The sequence below is a fragment of the Panthera onca genome, chromosome F1 (genome assembly GCF_046562875.1).
Source record: "Panthera onca isolate mPanOnc1 chromosome F1, mPanOnc1 haplotype 2, whole genome shotgun sequence".
In the NCBI taxonomy this organism is placed as follows: domain Eukaryota; kingdom Metazoa; phylum Chordata; class Mammalia; order Carnivora; family Felidae; genus Panthera; species Panthera onca.
The window spans coordinates 21,402,350-21,421,589 of NC_138355.1; the positions used below are offsets into that span (position 1 = coordinate 21,402,350).

General features: G+C 45.6%; 1 protein-coding gene across 3 annotated transcripts in view; it reads left to right on the forward strand.

Moving 5' to 3' along the window:
• The window catches only part of PAPPA2 (pappalysin 2), a 280,044-nt gene that overhangs the window by 257,023 nt on the left and 3,781 nt on the right, over positions 1–19,240 (forward strand). For all 3 annotated transcript variants that reach the window (XM_060643580.3, XM_060643582.3, XM_060643581.3), the window contains one exon: positions 18,022–18,120. In XM_060643580.3, the coding sequence (XP_060499563.3) occupies positions 18,022–18,120 (99 nt within the window). The remainder of the gene's footprint in view (positions 1–18,021; positions 18,121–19,240) is intronic.

A 19,240-nucleotide genomic window follows, 5' to 3' on the forward strand; every position in this document is an offset into this window, starting at 1 on the left:
TCCTGAAGCACACAGCCTGGGTGTTTCCTTACACACGCACATGCACACACACGTGCACACACCGGGGATCCTCATCGAGAACAGATGTCGCTCTCCTCTGTGCCAGCCACGTGTCCGGCATGGCATTTTCTTCTGTGAAGCTCCTGGCGACTGTGTGCGTCCTTTCTTCTCCCCTCTCTCCACTTTCTCCCTCCTTCTCCTACCCCCTACATCCACTGCATGTACACATTCTCTCCTGATTCATACTGGGCCAGCCTCATATTTTTGTTGTTGTTATTGTTATTGCAAACATTGGATGCTTCCAAAGCTGGGGAAAAAAATAAAAAGAAAAGAGAAAAAGAAAAAGAAACCACAGCAACCCCCAAAGAAAACATGTTCTAACCCAGGAATGTACACTACTTCATGCATGGGAAGCATCTTCCCACCTCTCCAAGCTTAGCTACAGAATCTAGGGCTCCAAATTCCAACACACGAAAAAACAAATTCATCCAGCTTTTCTGTGTGAGCCTCATGCCATTTCCCAATCTAAAAGCTTGCTGCTCCCCCCAATGGCTGGGATTTGCAGAAGAGTCGTAGCCTCCTTTCCCGACTTATACCCTGGTCACTAAGCTACGACCACTGCTTCATACCCATTTATTCATTTCCTCCCTTAAAATATTTCTGAGTGTCCAGTTTGTGCTGAGTTACAAAAGTGATTAAGTTAACTTCCTAACCCAGTCTGTGCAATAGAGGTGAGCAATCAGTTGCTACTCCATGAGTATAGCAACACAGAGATACGTACAAAGTCACATGGGGACACCGAGAATAAAGCAAATAGCTTGTCCCAGTCACACAGAGATCTTCTAGAAGGGTAACCTTTTGAAGGATAAACAGAAGCATGTGGAAAGGCAAAGCTGTGAAAGGGAGTGGTGCAATGCAGTCATCAAATTTGTCCGTAATAATGCTGTATAACAAATAATCAAGCACCAGGGCCTTTTAATAACAAGATGTATTTCTCACTCGTGCATCTGCAAGGTGACTGAACTCGTTCTGCTTTAGGTTGTGCGTTGGGTCCAGATATACTCCACGTGTCTGTCACTCGAGGTTTCAGGGTCAGCAGCTACTACTCAGGTTCTGTTAACTCTTGGTGGATAGCATGGGCACAAAAGGACCAGCAGAGGCATGCCAGCACATTCAAAACCTCTGGTCAAACGTAGTGTGTGTGACACACACTCACATTCCGTTGGTCAAGACAAGCCCCATGGCTAGGTCCAGAATTAGTAGGAAGGAGAATTAGACTCTGTTGATAGAGAAGTCATGACAAAGGAAGGGAGTGGAAGGAACAGTGGACATGTAATGTCATCTGCCAGTCAGTCAAACATTTGTTGCATTTAAATTCATTCTACCCGATCCCAAGACACTCCAAAAGTCTTCCCCAATCATAGCATCAGGCTTGAAATCTAGACGATCGTGATTTACTATTAGGTTACAATGTGCTTCTCTTTTTTTTTTTTTTTTTTAATTTTTTTTCAACGTTTTTTTATTTTTTATTTTTGGGACAGAGAGAGACAGAGCATGAACGGGGGAGGGGCAGAGAGAGAGGGAGACACAGAATCGGAAACAGGCTCCAGGCTCCGAGCCATCAGCACAGAGCCTGACGCGGGGCTCGAACTCATGGACCGCGAGATCGTGACCTGGCTGAAGTCGGACGCTTAACCGACTGCGCCACCCAGGCGCCCCTCAATGTGCTTCTCTTAATCTAGAGCCTGGTGTTCAAGTTCTCTACCTTACACACACCTGATGAAAAAGGTGGGGCAGAGAAAAGACACCTACAGTAAATTACCCCTTTCAGGGAGAATAATGAGAGGCACGTAACAGTTACCGGCCTACGACAATTCTGAAATCCCTCTGAGACAAGTTGTAAAAAATCCCTACTCTTAGAATAGGGAGTATCTTGTTCAGTAGCATTTGATTACTCCTTGGGTATAACTCCCAGGGAGTTCTTCATGGCTTTTGGCTCTGCTGGCTTGGGAGTCCTTCATTTTCCATCATCCTCTTGGGCCACAAAAAGTTGCTTTGGAGAACATCCCTCCACTGGAAGCTAAGTGGTTCTCTCTGCCTGCTTTGTTGTCGTAGACTATGGGGGACCCAAAAATCTTTTCATGTTCTCCAGCTATAAGTCTCTTTTAATCCAAGCTGATGGTGCTTTTGGCAGTTCAACTCACAGACTTTATTGGTTTTGTATACATTTAATTTTAGTTAAATCCATATACCAACAGCTATCCTCACAAGTCTTTTCCAGATGTGGCTCTCTCTGTAGACTTAATTAAAGGTATTCTAAGCTTAAGAGACTTCTCTGGGACAAAGGCCTTGGTCTCTTTTCTAGGAGGCATTTTTTTAAGATGCGAGGATCCCCCAGGTGCCACTTCAGTCCAGTTAAAAGCCTCAACAAAGGGTGTAAAGATCCACCCCTTGATTTGGTCTTTGTCTGAGATTAAGTCTTAAATCTCTAAAGGTGTAAATATTTAAAGCACCCATTCATGTCTTCTGTCTTATTCCTCTGTTCTCTCAAAATGTGGTCTCCATGGTTGCCTCCAAAGGGACGGAAAAGACACAAGAGGGGCCCGTAACTCTTGAGTCCCTTGGAACAGAATTAATACATCATTTCCGCTTGACTTTCTATTTCCCAGTATATGGTCACATGGCCTCAAGCCCACCTCAAGAGGGTCAGGGAAACACAGGGGATTATACAGATATCAGGTGAACATTAAATATCTCTGTCACAGAGAAAACATGATAGGATGTATACTTTAGGAAGAAAGTCATGATGACAAAAACTTTTGACCATGGAAGTCAGAACCTTATCACCTCTAACCTGAGCTAATGTAATAGTCTCTCACTGAACTGAGAAAGTAGAAAGAAAAGGGGCTGAATACAGAACTATTTCTGCAGTAGAATGGTAAGCGTTTGGATGTTGGATGTGAATACAAGAGAGGAGTTGAAGATGAACTTAATTTGCTTGGAAGGGGGTTGCATGATTATTCTGTGGGCTCACCTCTCACACTGATAATCTCAGTTTACTCTGAAGAAAGCTCAACTTAACAGTTTCCCAACATATAATGCTTGAACATCTACCACGGGGAGTAAAGAAAAACTTGGTTCCTGCCTATGTGGTTGGAGGTGTATGCTATTTGTGTTTTTGTTTGTGTAGCTATTTTGAACATCCAGTTAAACCAGCTTCTGAAAGGCAGGGGGCATGTTTAATTCCTCTGTGTTTATATCCACCCCTATCCACCCCCACACACACCCACCGTAGTTTATTATTAAACATACCATAAATAGTCAATAAATATTCACATGTGGTTAAGTAATGCTCATTTAATTCTCTTCTTTGGCATATATTATTTAGTGAATTCTTTATGCATTGAGTGTGGACTGGTGGGGTGCAGAACTGGAATTAGTATTTTGTTTTTTAATTAGACAAACCAAGTAGTAAGTTGAATATGCATTATCCAGATGTGAAAGATCCTGAACAAACGGAGATGAAAGCCATGTCCCCAATGTCCTCTCCCTTGTGTTCTGGCTTGAAAGTTTAAAATGCTTAAGTTTAATTTTCACCTCTAGTGCTCATTCCCCAAGTGACCTTGGGGCATGGCCCTTTGTCTCATTTTCCCCATCAGTGGAATATGGATAATCATATTAATCTGTCTCACCAGGCGATGTGAGGACTAATTAAAAATGAGATTAGATTCAACTGAAGTCTTTCTAATGTGAGAAATATTAAACTTGGTGGTGCATGTCTGCTATGCCGTTAGGTTCCTGGGAATGGTCTCTGGCCTTGGAACCACTTATGACCCCAGGGACACGGCAGCTGAGTCACGAGTACCTGGAGCCTGCCCAGCTTGTTGGCCATACTCACCTGTCCTGTGTCTATGCCCCTTGTGCCCAGCCTGATGGCCAGACCCATCCAGGTTGCCCAGTAACTGAATAGCAGAAGCCAGTGATCTTTTAACTTCTTTGGGCTCCCTCTTGAGAGCCGCTTCCTGCCTGTCCTCTCTTACCTTGTTTTCGTGCTCCCTTTTTCTCAGACAGGATCTCTGAAAATCCTTTGCGTTGACAGATCAGGAAAAATAGCTAAATTAATAAATTCACTAACTAAGGCATGCATGTTGGTCTGCTTGGGCTGCTGTAGTCAAAGACCACAGACTGAGGGACTTAAACACCAGACATTTATTTCTTACAGTTCTGGAGGGCTGGGAAGTCCCAGATCAATGTGCTGGCTCATTCAGTTTCCTGGTGAGGGCTGTCTTTCTGGTGTGCCGACGGCTGCCTTCTTGCTACGTCTTCACAAGGTAGAGAGAGAGAGAGAGAGAGAGAGAGAGAGAGAGAGAGGAAGGGCTGGTATGTCTTCTTTAAGAACATTGATCCCGTCATGATATCATCTAAACCTAATGACCTGTTAGAGCCTCACCTCCAGATACCATCATATTGTGAGTTGGGGCTTCAACATAGGCATTTTGGAGGAACACACTTCAGTCCCTAACAGCACCACTCATGCTCACTCCACCTGAGTAGAAGACGTTCCGACACATAGAACGAAGTTTCCCAGTTTTCTTTAACAGGTGGCTGCCTGCACTGTATAACTTTAAGGATGCTGTACATACTTCTATTTCTCCCTCAAATATTTATCTCCCACATCTGACTTACGAAGTCTCAAAGTTTCCGAAGTTAAAGTCCTTTTCTCCTCAATAATTTCTATTTTATCTGGTTGCAGATACATATTTATCATTGGCTCCTTAATATGTCAGCTGCTTTCCGGAGAGGTAGGAGACTATGCAGACACTACGGTAGGGATGGACACCTTGGGCAAGGGGGTTTTCAGAGCGAGCAGGGCCCAGCATGGATGTGGAGATGGTGGGGGAAAAAGAGACCAGGGACTGAAGACAGACTATGACACAGCCTTGCTGCTGTACCTCAACTACAACAGAACATAAGAGAGAGGATTAGTATCAGGTAACTTGGCTTCTATATTTTTCCTGCCTTACGGCCATATTATGCATAGTTTTTCTATTCCCAGACTTGGGCAAAGTAAATGTAAGATCCCTGGGATTACAGGTCGTGATTAAGAGAGAGGAGAATGACCAACCAGGTTATCCCGTAGCCGCCTTTGGGAGGGCTATCGTCCACCTTCACAGACAGGGAACCATCAATACTCAGAATATCCAGGCTTATTGCACTCAGGAAACAGACAAGAAATAGCTCCTGGTTGCATGGTATATTTAATAACATTACTGAGTGTTTATTATATAGCAGGTGCATACTAAGGAATTATCACCCTTATTATCATTCCTATTTTCCTGATGAGGGAACTGAGGGGCTGAGAATTCAGGTCCCTTTGCAAAGCTCCAGAGGTAGCAAATGTGGGATAAATACACAAACCCAGGCAGTCTGTTTCCAGAGTCCCTGTTCTTAACTGGTAGGAAGATTGAAAACAAACAACACATGAATTAGGAATGTAGGGCTTGTAGAATACTCAACGAAGAGATGAACACAGGGTGCTGGCCACCTGTTGGGACAGCTCCCCAGGCTTTGCAAGCTTTAAGCTGAAAGAAGGGGTGTTGTGCCAGTGAACCCTGCTGAATGAGGACCAGAGACCAGGGAAATGAGAGTGGGGACCTATTTGAAACACATGCAGCCGATCAGTGGAAGAGTGAAAAAGATACACGGACAAGCGTCCCCTAGATAAAGGGGATGTAAACCAGACACACGGAATAGGTTCCATATGGGTGACAGGGAGGCTCCGTGCATCCACCAATTAACGGAGGACAGAGCAGCGGATTGATGAGTGGGATGGTGTGACAGGTTGAGCTTAAGAACCAAAGTAATCAGCCACACAAATTGAACTATTTGTAGACACAGGAACTTAGACCAGGGCTAAAAGAGACAAGACTATTGGCAAGAAAATATTCTAGAATAAATATGACACCTCCCTCCTGCTGTTCCTCAACTCAGCCGGACCTGGGTTTTACAGGGGTGACAAAACAGGCCTAAGTTGTGGAGAAAGCCTGGCAGTAATCGGGCAGGAGAGAAAACTGGCCAGGACCCTCTAGGTCTGTGTTTATATGGGAAAAGATATGTAGACCTTATCACTGTGAGCTAGGACAGGGTTTGCTGATTGCTTAGACTCTGTTTCTTAAGACTAAGTCCTTAGATTTAGTAAGGATTCTTTCTAGCTTTTTTTTTTTTAATGAGCAAATTAAAAAAAAAATTTTTTTTAATGTTTATTTTTGAGAGACAGAGACAGAGCACGAGCAGGGGAGGGGCAGAGAGAGAGGGAGACAGAATCTGAAGCAGGCTCTGAGCTGTCAGTATACAGCCTGACGTGGGGCTCGAATTCACAGACTACAAGATTCTGACCTGAGCCGAAGTCGGATGCTTAACTGACTGAGCCACCCAGGCGCCCCATAATGAATAAATTTTGTGAGAAACACTTAGCATGGTTTGAAAGTCAAAATGTCACAAAAAAACCTTCGTCTGCATTTGGTCTCCTACCCAAACATGGCCATTTCCTTTGCAGTACCTCTCCGGTCTGTCTGTTCGTTTTTTGTTTGTTTTGTTTTCTGTTCCATGTTACAACCAGCCAGTTCTGTTTTCTTCAGTTCATATCTGTTTGAGGTGAACTTCTACCTGCTCTGAATCTGATCCCTTCTTTCCGGAACATTTCCCACACTGTCCCCAGATCCAGTCTTTGAAACATAACTTTTATCCTGTTCGTCTGCTCAAAACAAAACACAGAGAAGACAAAACAAAGCAAAACTTCCAGTGGCCTCTATTGTCTTCAGGCTAAGGAGCAGCTAGATTCCTCAGAATGGAGATTTTGACCTAGTTCCTAATGTGGGCCATTAATACTTGAGGCAGAAAACCACAGATACATCGCTTTCATTTTCATCTGAAATCTTGGCTTATCTTTGCCCTCCTGCTGTGATTTTTCTCCCCACTTCTCTGCCAAATCCCATCCATACTCAAAGATGAAATCTAATCCTATATACTCCATAAAGGTTTTCTGAAATGTCGCAGACCCTTTCCTATTCTGAGCCTTCTAGCTCTTATTGGTGCTATTAGTTACTTTGGGAATTAATCCTCCATTGGCCCATGATTTCTTTCCTATTTCCTCAGACGCTGTTCAGATCCTTCCTTATTCAGTGCTGATGACACCAAAGCTGCTTTAAGGCAGACTTTGTCATACACAGAACATACCGTGTTCCTTGTACCTAGAAGAAGACACACTAATTACGTATCGATTAAATATCCCAAGAATTCAGCAACTAGCCTCACGCCTGGCTCATAATATATGTTTTGAACTTAAATAGCCTGCATGATCCATTTTTCGTGGATTTCTATAGCATTGACTTTTCCTCAGAGAGTGGCTTTGCATGCTCATAGGTGTGGTGGGAGATTGGACCAGGTTTGCTACTGAGAAGTGGAGTGTGACGTATCATTATGATTTGGTGACAATGCTGGCGGCAGGACAGATACGTCAGGATGATTATAGCACGAGCCTGGCCATCGGACAGTGGCTATACGTCTTTTCTTCACACAGGTTCCTTAATGGCTCAAGTCCTTGGTGTTTTGATTGGCAAAATGGGCATGATAATACATACCTACCTCACTGAGTGATGGTGAGGGCTCGGTAAGATCATGCATAGCATCCACATAGCACAGTGCCATGTCACAGAAAATGCCATATATAAGATAAAAATTGCATCTGGCTTCTATATGATGGCTTGTAGTTTGTAAAAATATTTTTGCCTTTAGGTACATTCCTTATACCAAGGAACTTTCAGAGAAATTGTATACGTCTCTCTGTATATGTATATATATAATAAAAACACGTATTTTAATGTTATATATCCATAATATACATGTTATATATGATTACGACACATGTATCTTCTATATGAATATTGTATATATCATATGTACTATATTTATGTGTACGTGTGTATATATGTGTCTGTTATATCTGTGTGTTTTCTGTGTATATGACGTGTACGTAATAACGTATATATATACCTAATATATGAAAGAAAGTGAGAATGAGAGAGAAAACAAGTCCTGCGAGTTAGACCCCACGAGTACTTGTGAACACTCAAAACAACGTAGCTTTAGATTTACTCCAAAGTGCTCCGTGTTTGGGAAGAGCTGGGCGTGGTATCAGAATGGCAAAAGGTTCTGTCACCTGCTTTGATTCCTTTAAATAGCTCTTTCCACCCCAGGAGTGTCTGCTTTCTCCCCGAAATTTCTCCCAGTGTGCTCGGTTGCTGAGGAGAGAGTGAGAAAAAGAGAGACTAGGAGAGAGGGAGGGAGGGAGGGAGGAGGGAAGGAATGAGGGAGAATGGGGAAAGAGAAAAAAAAATACGACGCTCAGCAAACAGCAGGAGGGCCAAGAAAAATATTTAATCCAAACAATGAATATTGTCGTTTCCTCCCACAGTCTGCATTCCCAGTCATCTCGCACAGGCAGGCCTGGGGAGCCAAGAAATGCCGAGCTGCCTGGCATGGGTGTGCGTGTGGCGGGGCGCCGGGGGGCGAGCACGCGTGGCGGGCTGCGGTAGAACATTTCCATCGCCAGCCCAGGCCGGCCTCAACCTCCCATGAACTGCAGGCCGGCCAAGGAGTCAGAAGACAGGGATAGAGGGAAGTAGAGGCTCGCGGTCAGAGCGGGACCCCGGCAATCTGCCCCGGGGTCTTCTTCCCCGTGCCTTTCCAGCCCTTTCTGCCAGCTGTTTCCTCCTCCTTCCTCCTCCTCCGCCTCCCAGAGCGATGTGAGCCCTTGAGCAGAGCAAGGCTGCCGAAGGTGTCCCTCATGGGGGGTGTGGTCCCGGCACGACAGCTGGCGGAGAGCCAAGAGAGGAGGGGCTGCGTGAGTGACTGCCAGCAGTGGTGACTCGGGCAGGGCAGGTCCCGTCCCACCTGCTCAGCACGGTGGCTACCATGGCCTGAATTTCTGCTCCCAGGTTCGTTCTTCTGGATCTTTAAGTTTGGTTCCGTAAGGGTCTACTGTCCGTGAACCTGTACCTGGAAGCTCATGCTGAGCCATTCTCAGGTGACGTGTTAGGGAGGGTAATTGATGGCAAGAACGGACACCTGGGGTTGTTGGGAACAACAGAGGAAAGGCACCTTACCTTGGAGGAAGGGCAGGAGGAGTGGAAAGCAGAAAAATATTCTGCCTTCTTAGGTTAGAAAGTGTCTTCTGGAGGGGATCCATGAGTCTCGCGTTAAGAACCCCGTGTGCTGTGTTGGGCACTGTGCTGCTGTGGGGGTCTACCGCTCATGGAAAGAAGCACGAATGGAAGTGTCCCTGCCCCCGGGGGCCTTACTGAGTCCAAACCTCTTGTGTTCAAAGTCTCTATCGTTGACCTTGAAACATGTGGGCTGGTTCCAATTAGCAGGAGGGGAGACAGGAAATTCCCCTGGACAGTTGCTGATGCGTCCCTCTTTTAGAGAAGAAAGCCAAATGCCGTGCAAGCGAGACCCTGGCAGGAGACCTTGCAGGCCACCTCTGCCATCACCACCTCTCCCAGCCCCCATCCAAACAAGAAAACAAAATCACGACAATCAGCGGGCCTACAGGTCTGGCAGTGGAGAGACGAGCGAGGTCTGATGGTATGTCATTACTGGTTCTTGCCGGGAGCCCAAGCAGACGTTGCTACATCAGGACTCGGGAGAGCTGCCGTGGTTGCCACCAGACAGCCTCTTGAGAGGCGTTGCGGTGTGGTTCGAGAAGCAGGGAGGGCAACAGCATAGGGTTGGGAGTCATTGGCATAAAATCTGGACCAGCCGACTGCTGGGGAAGAGCTGCGGCCGGGCCAAGGGCGAGCGTGGAGGACGGGATTCAGAAGAGAGGTTTGGGGGTGGGGGTGGGGGCTTTGTTGACATGGAGGCCAGCTGTGGCCCGGCAGCGACCTTGCGCGTGATTATGGAGACGTGACCAAGGAATAAGGTCGGTGGCCCGGTCTCATGCAGTTTGGTCGAAGGCAGCTGGAGGTCAGGGCCGGAGGCACAGGGCTTCTTAGCCTGGGTGAGGCCTCCCAGGACACACTCCCATCAGTAGCAGTGGCTCACTACTGTGGCATTTCTCCACAGAGGGGCAGGCCACAAACGTTAGGAGGGCCGTCTCATTTGGTTTTTGAGCCCCCAAGACAGCATGATAAGGGCCCATGGGAGAATGTTCTCTTCTGTCTCTATCTCTTGGGAAATAGAGCCCTAATTTCGAGCCAACGTTCTTCTGGCACAGATGAATGCAGACTCGACCCGAGTGCCTCGTCTTCACCATCTGGGGCTCTTACCCCCATCCCTACCCCTGCCTGGGGGTGGCTGAGAAGCACCCGGCTCTGTTGGGCCCAGAGGCAGGCCAGTGGGGAAGCGGGCTGGCATACGTGTGTAAGTGAGGTCGAAGAGTCTGCCGTACCAGGTCTTTCTTTGCAGTGAAATGAAAGGGGCTGCTAGGAGGTTGTTTTTGGCCGGAAAGTCAGTCACAGAGCGTCTTCTCACTTTCCTGTTTTCCTGTGGTGCACGTCAGGGAAGAGGTGTCTGTGATGGTTTGGGGTTTTTCAGAGGCTAAGACACTCAAGTCACCACCATGGTTTTGAGGAGAGGCTTGCTTTCCAGAAGGCAGTCAGGCCTCTCCCACTCTGTTTTTGTAATTTCCAGACCCATTTCCCTTGTCACCTGACTCCTTCATGACTCAGATGGTGCATTTGTGGTGAAAGTGAATGGGGCAGGAGGCGTGGGGATGAGAACGTCCATGGCTTTGACTCTGAAGTATTGCTGGTAGAATCTCAAAGCTTTTCTGACCAGGGTCTCTTTGGAGGGAACTCAGACACCATCCCACGGCAGTAAAAGCAATGGTAGGATTCCTGCCCCCTTCATAAAACTAGGATTCCTTGAGGACTTACTGTGTACCAGGTACGGGGCTAAGTATTTCACCTCCATTGGCTCATTTACTCCTTACAACAGTCTATGAGGGAGGTGTTATTCTCACTCGCAAATGAGGATAATGCTACTCAAAGAAGTCCAGTAATTTGCTCACCTCTACAAGGTGGTGAGGAGCAGAGCTGGGATCCGGGCACAGGTTTATCTAACACCGTATTCCAAGCTCCTTATCACTGCACTCTACAGCCTTATCATTTTCCAGAGCAGAAGGTATTAAGCCCCATGTACCTTGAAGGAGATGAAAATCTTACAAGTCACTTGACCTTATTTTGTTTTCCTTCTTTCCTATTTGCTTTCCTTCTTTCCATTTCAACTCATCCCCACTATTTCTCTCAGAAGAATATGGGTTCTGCACCATTTGATCAAGTCTGTTCCAAGGCTGTGCTTTGGTCGTGGTGTCGCGCATAGATAAACTCGTCGTAATCGGGTGTCTCTTTCGGACCCTACAAAGTGGCACATTTGCTTTTCCTTTTTTTGAGAGTCTGGGGTATTGCACAGGCCGAGGTTTGAAGCCCTACACAGAAGTCGTGTGAGCTTGCCCAGACCAGTAAAGCACAGTGGACCATAGGACTGCACCCCAACTCCTGATGTTACTCAGGGCCACCAAATGGGGTGCTTCCCTCTGCCCATCCAGCAGAATGCGTGTCTCCATTGCCTTTCTTTCAATTACATCTTGCTCATCTATTATTTGTGGAGCAGACCTTTGGCGTTCGAGGAAGTACCATTTGCGGTTTCAACTGCTACCCTGTAACTCAGCAGGTCCTTTATACCTTAGTGATCGGTGACTCTGCCGAGGCTGGGATTTGCATCGTCTGGTCTTCAGGGCTGGTGGGCACGAACCAGCCTCCCAGTTCCAAGCGAGCCAGGGTACCTTGTACCGCATCGCCGTATGACTGTGTCATTCCATATCGGTCCTCACGAACCCAGTCTTCTTATTAAAATACTAACAGCGTCGCTTACGAGTTCACCACCTTGCAAGGGCCCGGGACTTGGGCGCCTACCCCCAATCAGCCGTTAAAACCTAACTGCTTGATTACAGATATTTGCAAACATTCCTAAGACAGCCATGCTTTCACTCCTGTCTTTCTGCTCTGGTTTTTCAGCTTCTTTTTTGTTTTTGGCCCCCTGATAATTTCTCTTCCTTTCTTCTTATCCCAGCTCTGGAGTTGAGAGGATATTGTTAAATTTTATCCAGCATTTTTAGATGGATTATAGAAGGAGAACTTTTAGATGGTGTATTCCACTGTCTCTTTCCACTCTTAAATAAGTATATACCAATGCTCTGTACCTAGTAGGAGAAGAATAATGAAAAGGACAGATCTGGTCACAAAGTATGCTAAGGAAATGAAGTTAGCCACCCCCATATTTATTCATTAAAAATATGTTTTTAATGTTTATTTTTTGAGAGAGACAGAGAGCAAGCGGGGGAGGGGCAGAGAGAGAGGTAGACACAGAGTCCGAAGCAGGCTCCAGCCTCCGAGTGGTCAGCACAGTGCCCGACACGGGGCTCGAACCCACAAACCATGAGATCATGGTCTGAGCTGAAGTCGGACACTTAACCGACTGAGCCACCCACGCGCCCCATATTCATTCCTTGAGAACCTCCTGTGGCACCAGACACTGAACTTGCTGCTGGTACTGTGAAGATGGTTACGCTCTGAGTGAGTCCTTGATAGTCCATTCAAAGTGTCAAGTCTTAAATAATGAATATGGCTAAAATATACCATAGTAGCGCACAGCTAGGGAGAGTTCTCTGGGTCCAGGGAGCCAGAGGAGATTTTCCAGAGGAGGTTGCATGTAAGAAACTCTTCCTGCAGAATCCATCTCAGGGTATCTATTCTAATTTTACATTTTCCAAGAAGATTGTGGCAAACCCACAAATGTGAGATCATTGGCACCCTCCCACCCCAAGGGGTGAACGCTGGAGGAGGGGAACAGCTCCGTTTCCTCTTTCCGTCAGATGACTGCAATGAGCAGAAAAATATCTGGCTTTAGCATTCTGGGACCCAGAAATAAATGTTTCTGGGTTGCAGGCATCTGCTGATGGGATGGGAGCAGAGTTACTGCTTCCTCCTGGGGAAATCAGCCTCTAGGGAAATGTGCACTGACCAAGCCCCGAGGCCAGAAGCAGTGATCGCGCCTGGTCGCTTATTGGGGACAAATTTTGACCTGCAGCTGGGAAAATAAGAAGGGAAGTTGTTGGGGTTCAGGGGAATTGAGATGATGTATATAAACAGTCCTTTTTTGTTTCTGTATTGGATTGTTGGGTTCACTTCGTTGTTAATGCTGTACCTAAGCCATTTCTTATAGAGGTGCCAAAGGAATTAAATTACCCAGCATTCCCCATAAATTAAAAGATCGATGATTTCATCAGAGAGCGGTAGCATGGTATAGTAGAGAGAACATCAGATCAAGGATCCAGAGATTTCCTCCTCATTCGCAGAATTGCCACCCACTAGCCTGACAAACAAGACATTTCTTTTTTTTTTAAGCATCCATTTTATCATTTGTAATATAAGAGTTTTGTAGTAAACAGTCTTCAAGGCTCCATCCAACCATAGAATTTCATGTATCTGTGATCCTTTCAAAGAAAAACAAAAAGCAAGTAGTGTTCTGGTCACCAAGGCTCCTTGAGGGGCCTCAAAGGCCTCACGGGTTTTTCCTGTGAAATTCGAAGAGTGGCCTTGCAGTGAAGCCCAGGGAGTATGGACACAGCAGGCAGATCTTTGGGATGAAAGAAGAATCAGAATCAGGCCGGAGAATAGGGCCAAGCACTCACTGGAAAGCCAGAGAAAAAGAGAAAATTAGCACACGTTCTTGTACGTATTCACAAGAGGCTTTATCTACCGCCAGGACTGTGTCCAACACGGCAACATAGTGTCCCTGGCGAGGGGCTTCTTTGGGGCCTGAGGCAGCCTCATCAATAGAAGAAACGGATGTGGGTCTGATTTGTCCTTCACATACCTAGAGGGTTTGGGTGGGAAATGGTGTGGGAGAAAGAAAACAGTGTTAAGCATTAGGCATAAATGGTATTAGCAGCTTCTCCTGGTCTGAAACACTCCTCAAGATGGTAAATCAGGGGGTGCCTGGCTGGCTGAGTCAGTTCAGTATCCAACTCTTGGTTTCAGCTTGGGTCACGATCTCATGGTTCGTGAGTTTGAGCCCCACGTTGGGCTCTGTGCTGACAACACAGAGCTGGCTTGGGATTCTCTCTCTAGCCTCTCTCTCTCTGCCCCTCCCCTGCTTGTGCTCTCTCTCTCTCAAAATAAATAAGTACATATTTTTTTTTAAAAGATGGCAAATCAGGATTTTGTCTCATGCCTTACCTCTAGGGATATAGTCACTTTTGGCTGAGATCCCAGCCTGTAGGTTAGCAGAGCAGAACATCAAAAGTTCAACGCTAACCTTTCTAAAACATCACTATGGTCATGAGTTTTGCTGCAAGCTATAGAAGAAAAATGCTTTCGATGTCATTCAAGTAATAGAGGTATTATCAGCCAATCAGTTGATGTTCATGGAACCATTCCTGAGGGCGGGCCCTGTGATAGGCAGTCTGGGACCACCTGTCTCTCTATTTTCACCCTCTTTTTTCCCTTACACAGTTCCCTCAGGCATCCCCTCCGAATCATCCAGTACTAACCTCTCCTCCACAGGGGCTAGATGTAGCAGAGCCAGCCCCTGAAAGTTCTTACAGATCCCCACCACCAAAATCTGGATTCGGTACTTTTCTCTCCTGTCCACACCCCTATGCCACACTCATCATCATAAGCTATGCTTGTTTGCAGTGGGTTCTCTCCAGGGTCGCAACCATGTTTTATTTATCTTTGGATCCCCTTAACAATGCCTGGCACATAGAGGTAAGGAATAAAGGATGTTGAATGAATGAATGAATGACTAGGTAGGGCCACCATCCCCATGCCTAGTTTTCCAGAACAACCTTAATCAGAAAATAATACAACATAAAGAAGGTAGATGACATAATATAAAGAAGAATTTATCTTTACTTTTGAGAAGTTTCCAAAGTTGTACAGTTTCCATAGTCACTGATAGCCCTTCCTCCACACACAGCCATTTATATGGCCGCCTCAACTGACCAGAGCAACAGCTAGCTGACCATAGATAACATCAAGCTCCTGGATCATAAAAAGAACAACCGTGACTCTCTCTCAGATCTAGGTACTTACTTCAGGTATAATTCTAAGAAGCTTGACTTATGAAGAGTGTGTGTGTGTGTGTGTGTGTGTGTGTGTGTGTGTGTTGAAGGGGGCTCATCTAGTGAAGGGACAAGTGTCCCCATACAGAAAGCCTTCCCATAAATGGAAATGAAAAATGTTCATGTGATGAATTTGTGTTCTATCCAAGTTATTAAAAGGCATGATAAGAGGAATTTTATAATTTTTTTTCTTTTGCCAAAATGGTTAAAATGAAAATGAAAAAGTGTCTCCTGAAGAAATAGTCTTCAGGTATTTGAAAAATCCACTTAATGTGAAGCACTTTGTTTTCTGATGTTACAGGATAAATGAGGTGTATGTATGGGTAGTGACGATTCACCTATGGACACGTTGTGCAGAGAAACCAAGCCTTGTGCCCTTCCTTGGGGAAAGTTTCCTGTGGCAAGTCGGACACCTTTCCATTATTGAGATTTTGATCTAATCTATATGCAGTCTTCAGATGCTTTAAAAACTTTGAATCAATTAGTCATTTTTCCCTTCCTAATTTTTCCATTGTAACTTCGGACTCAAGCTGTCAAGCTTCCCAGGCACATGTTGCCATTGGAGACTCTGTTTGTTTAGGGTGGAGCAGTTGTTTTTGGCAGGTTGGGGGAGGAACAATTAATTCTAATAGGTATATAGTGAATTAAATACTTGGGTCTTTCCAACCTTTCCTCCGATTTTCTGCTCCTTTTAATAAATTCCCTTTTCTTCCCTGATGACCCTTTGAGAGCAGCAAAGAAGCAGTTTCTAGAAATCGTGTTCAGGCTATAGCAGTAGACATCCATCAGGAGGTAGAGAAGGTCACCTAGACCATTTGTACTCTTTTCACCCTGTCTTCCCTAGTGTTCCTAAGATAAGAAGCCATCCTTGGGGAAGACTTTGGGAAGGAAGATCTCCCTGGATCCTTTATTAATTCATTCTTATGTTTAAGTTGTTCTTATGAAAAGGAAGCTCTCCCTTTAATCCTCCATACTGAAGACCATACTTTATACATAAAAAAAAAAAAGTATTTTGGGTGCTCTTTGGATTTTTATAGACAATAACATGAAAAATAAAGGAGGAACAGATGAAGTTTTGCCAATGAGTCAGTCAGGGTTGGAAAAAAAAGTAACAGATGCGGTGTTAGAGGAGGAAAATACACTCCAAACACTTGAAAAAGAAAAAGAAAACTCTGGGGGAATCTCAGTAGATGTATCTGATCCTCCTGGGAGGACCCAGGAGCATTTAGAGATGTTAAGGATGCAGCTGTCTGTACGTTGACCCCTTTTATAGGGCTGCAGTTGTAGACCCAAGTCCTGATTGTATAGTTATCCCAAGTTCTGCAGAGCCAGAGTGACTGGTTCTAGTGTTAAAGACAAACGCTCACCTCAAAATCTTTGTCTCTATCCCAGTGAGGCCCGTGTTGAAAACAGAATTCATTTTGACTTCCTGCTCTCAACCGACATTGCTGGACAGCTGTGCAACAGCTGTTGAGTTCCACGCCACAAGTAGCAACTTTTCAGTGATTGGCAAACTGGTATACATCTGGAATGATGTTCAAATGACCTCAGGACCCCATAGAATAAATCAAAACATTGAAGTAATAATTTGGATGAGCTCCTTCTGATGTAATTCAATTGCTGAAAATCATTTAATGGCCTTTTTTTTTTCAGTTTAGTGATCTGTCTCATCAAAGCCCAGTGAAATAGGGAACAGTCCGTCTATTTGACATTTAAGGAGGGTTGGGGGAGAGAAAGTGATTTAAACATGTAAACTGGAAGGCGACCTAAGAACTCAAAAGTCTACTGACTGTCTTGTGGTACAAAGAGTTTGACCACAAGATGTTTCCTGAGGCTTTGCAATTGGGCATCCACTCAGGATGGGAAGCAGCCAATGTGATTGAGTAGGTGGGCTGGCTGGCATGCCCTCCAGGATGCTGTGGGACACTGTTTTTCTCCAGGAGGAGTTCTAGGGAAACAGCGCATTGGGCTTCTGAGCTTTTATTTTAACCGCTTATTGCTGTTCTTATCATACATTCCCTTTTGGGGAGAAACACTCCATTAACTCTGGTTTGGCCTGGGCCCGTTTCCCATTTTGGTTTCTGTTCACTTGTAGCAGTAACAGGAATGAATGGGAACACTTCAGCTCTCTCTGCTCTGTGTCTAGCTGCTGTGCTTTAGGTAGCTGTACATGTGAGACGATTCATGTTCTAGCGCTAGTGTCCCAAGCCCCAGGACCCCTGCATTCTGGACAGACATCATTTGGGTATTCACAGCACCTCAGGACCACCAGGCTCTTTAAACACAAGTGGCAGCAAAGGGGTGGTACTTATGGTTCTTAATCTGGGAGAAGGAACAGAAAGTCAAGACGCGTGACTTCTAATCCAAAGCCGGCTTGACCCTAACTATCCAAATCAGGGCAATTTTTGTCATCTCTGTGCATCTCCGTTTCCTCACTGATCAAATGGGAATTCTAAAGCCAACCTGGCCAGCTGCACAGGCTTTTCCACGGAGTTGAAATGTGTGAGAATGTTTCGTAACCTACTTGACACAAAGACCTGTGACTACATGAGGGTGAAAAAGCTGACCCAGGAGTTTAGATGAACCATTCTGGATCCTAGAGCTGGTGAGAAGCAGAGTTGTTGAGAGTAAAATTTAACAGATCCTTGGGTCTAATGGTCTTGGGACTTTTCAGCTTCTTGAGAACATTGGGTCAGTTTGTATCCTACCCTTTGGGTGCTCTCCCATGATATCCCTGGAGTTCCACGGATTATGGTGGGGTGAGAATGGGTTGGAGAGCTGGGCAAAGCCCAGCAAAGCTGTTCTTAGACGCTGACCTCTCATGTCTTCACCAGCCTTTCCAAGCCGATGGGTGGTGCGATACCATCAACAACCGGGCCTACTGCCACTATGATGGGGGAGACTGCTGCTCTTCTACTCTGTCCTCCAAGAAGGTACGTGAACCCGCCTGCGGGTAACAGGCTCGGCAGGGGCTCCAGGAATCAGCGCAGGGGCTTTGGCTGGTTCTCCTTCCTTCTGTACCATAATTGGTGCTCATTCAATGCTCAAGAAGGAATGATCATGAAAAAACATTGAAGCTTCTATGGTGGCAGGATTAAGGGCAGTGATTTTAGGTGAGGTTGTTAGAAAACGCTAATTCTTTAAGGAGCACCTTCAAAAAACCTATGGCTTTGCTACTCGAAGACTCACATCTGCTTATAACTGTCTGGGATACACTTCTGTTGGCAGGGAATCATGGCCTCTATCCCCCTGGAGAGGCAAGACCACCAATGAAGTGATATCCAGTTACTAGTAGTTAAATTAATTAATTTAATTAAGTTGGTTTGTAATTAATACATTGTAATTACATTGATAATCCTGTATAGTGCAGTATAACCATATCTCAAATGTATGTTGAGTGGCCACCACAGGCTGCTGGCAGGACTCCCTAGACCGATCCTGAGCAGGAGTCTTTTTCTCGGTTTCTCTTTTATCCCTGTTTCTCTTCGGTGAACCTGGGCTAGTATACGATACGTCCATCTATTTTTTACCTCACTTGATTTTCCATGCCCGAAGGTTAGAATCCTTGCCACTTTTTACATCAGGTCTCCCAAGATGCCCTGTTTTCTCGGAAGCTAGGTAACATACACTCAAAAAGTGTGTTGGTGGCAATGCAAGCCGGTAGAGAGGAACTTTTGCTGGATTATTTTGGCATGGAGCGGAGACAATTACATAGCAGGGAGGCAGTCCAGCCACAATGGGTAGAGAGATGCATTGTCTCACCGAGCCAAAGTATATCCTGGGTTCAAGATGGGCAGACTGTCATGCTCATGAAGACAGCAAAGATTGGGGCGCCTGGGTGGCTCAGTCGGCTGAGCGTCCGGCTTCGGCTCAGGTCATGATCTCACGGTTCATGGGTTCGAGCCCCGTGTCGTGCTCTGTGCTGACAGCTCGGAGCCTGGAGCCTGCTTTGGATTCTGTGTCTCCCTCTCTCTCTGCTCCTCCCCTGCTCATGCTCTGTCTCTCTCTCTCTCTCTCTCCTTCAAAAATAAATAAAAACATTACAAAAAATTT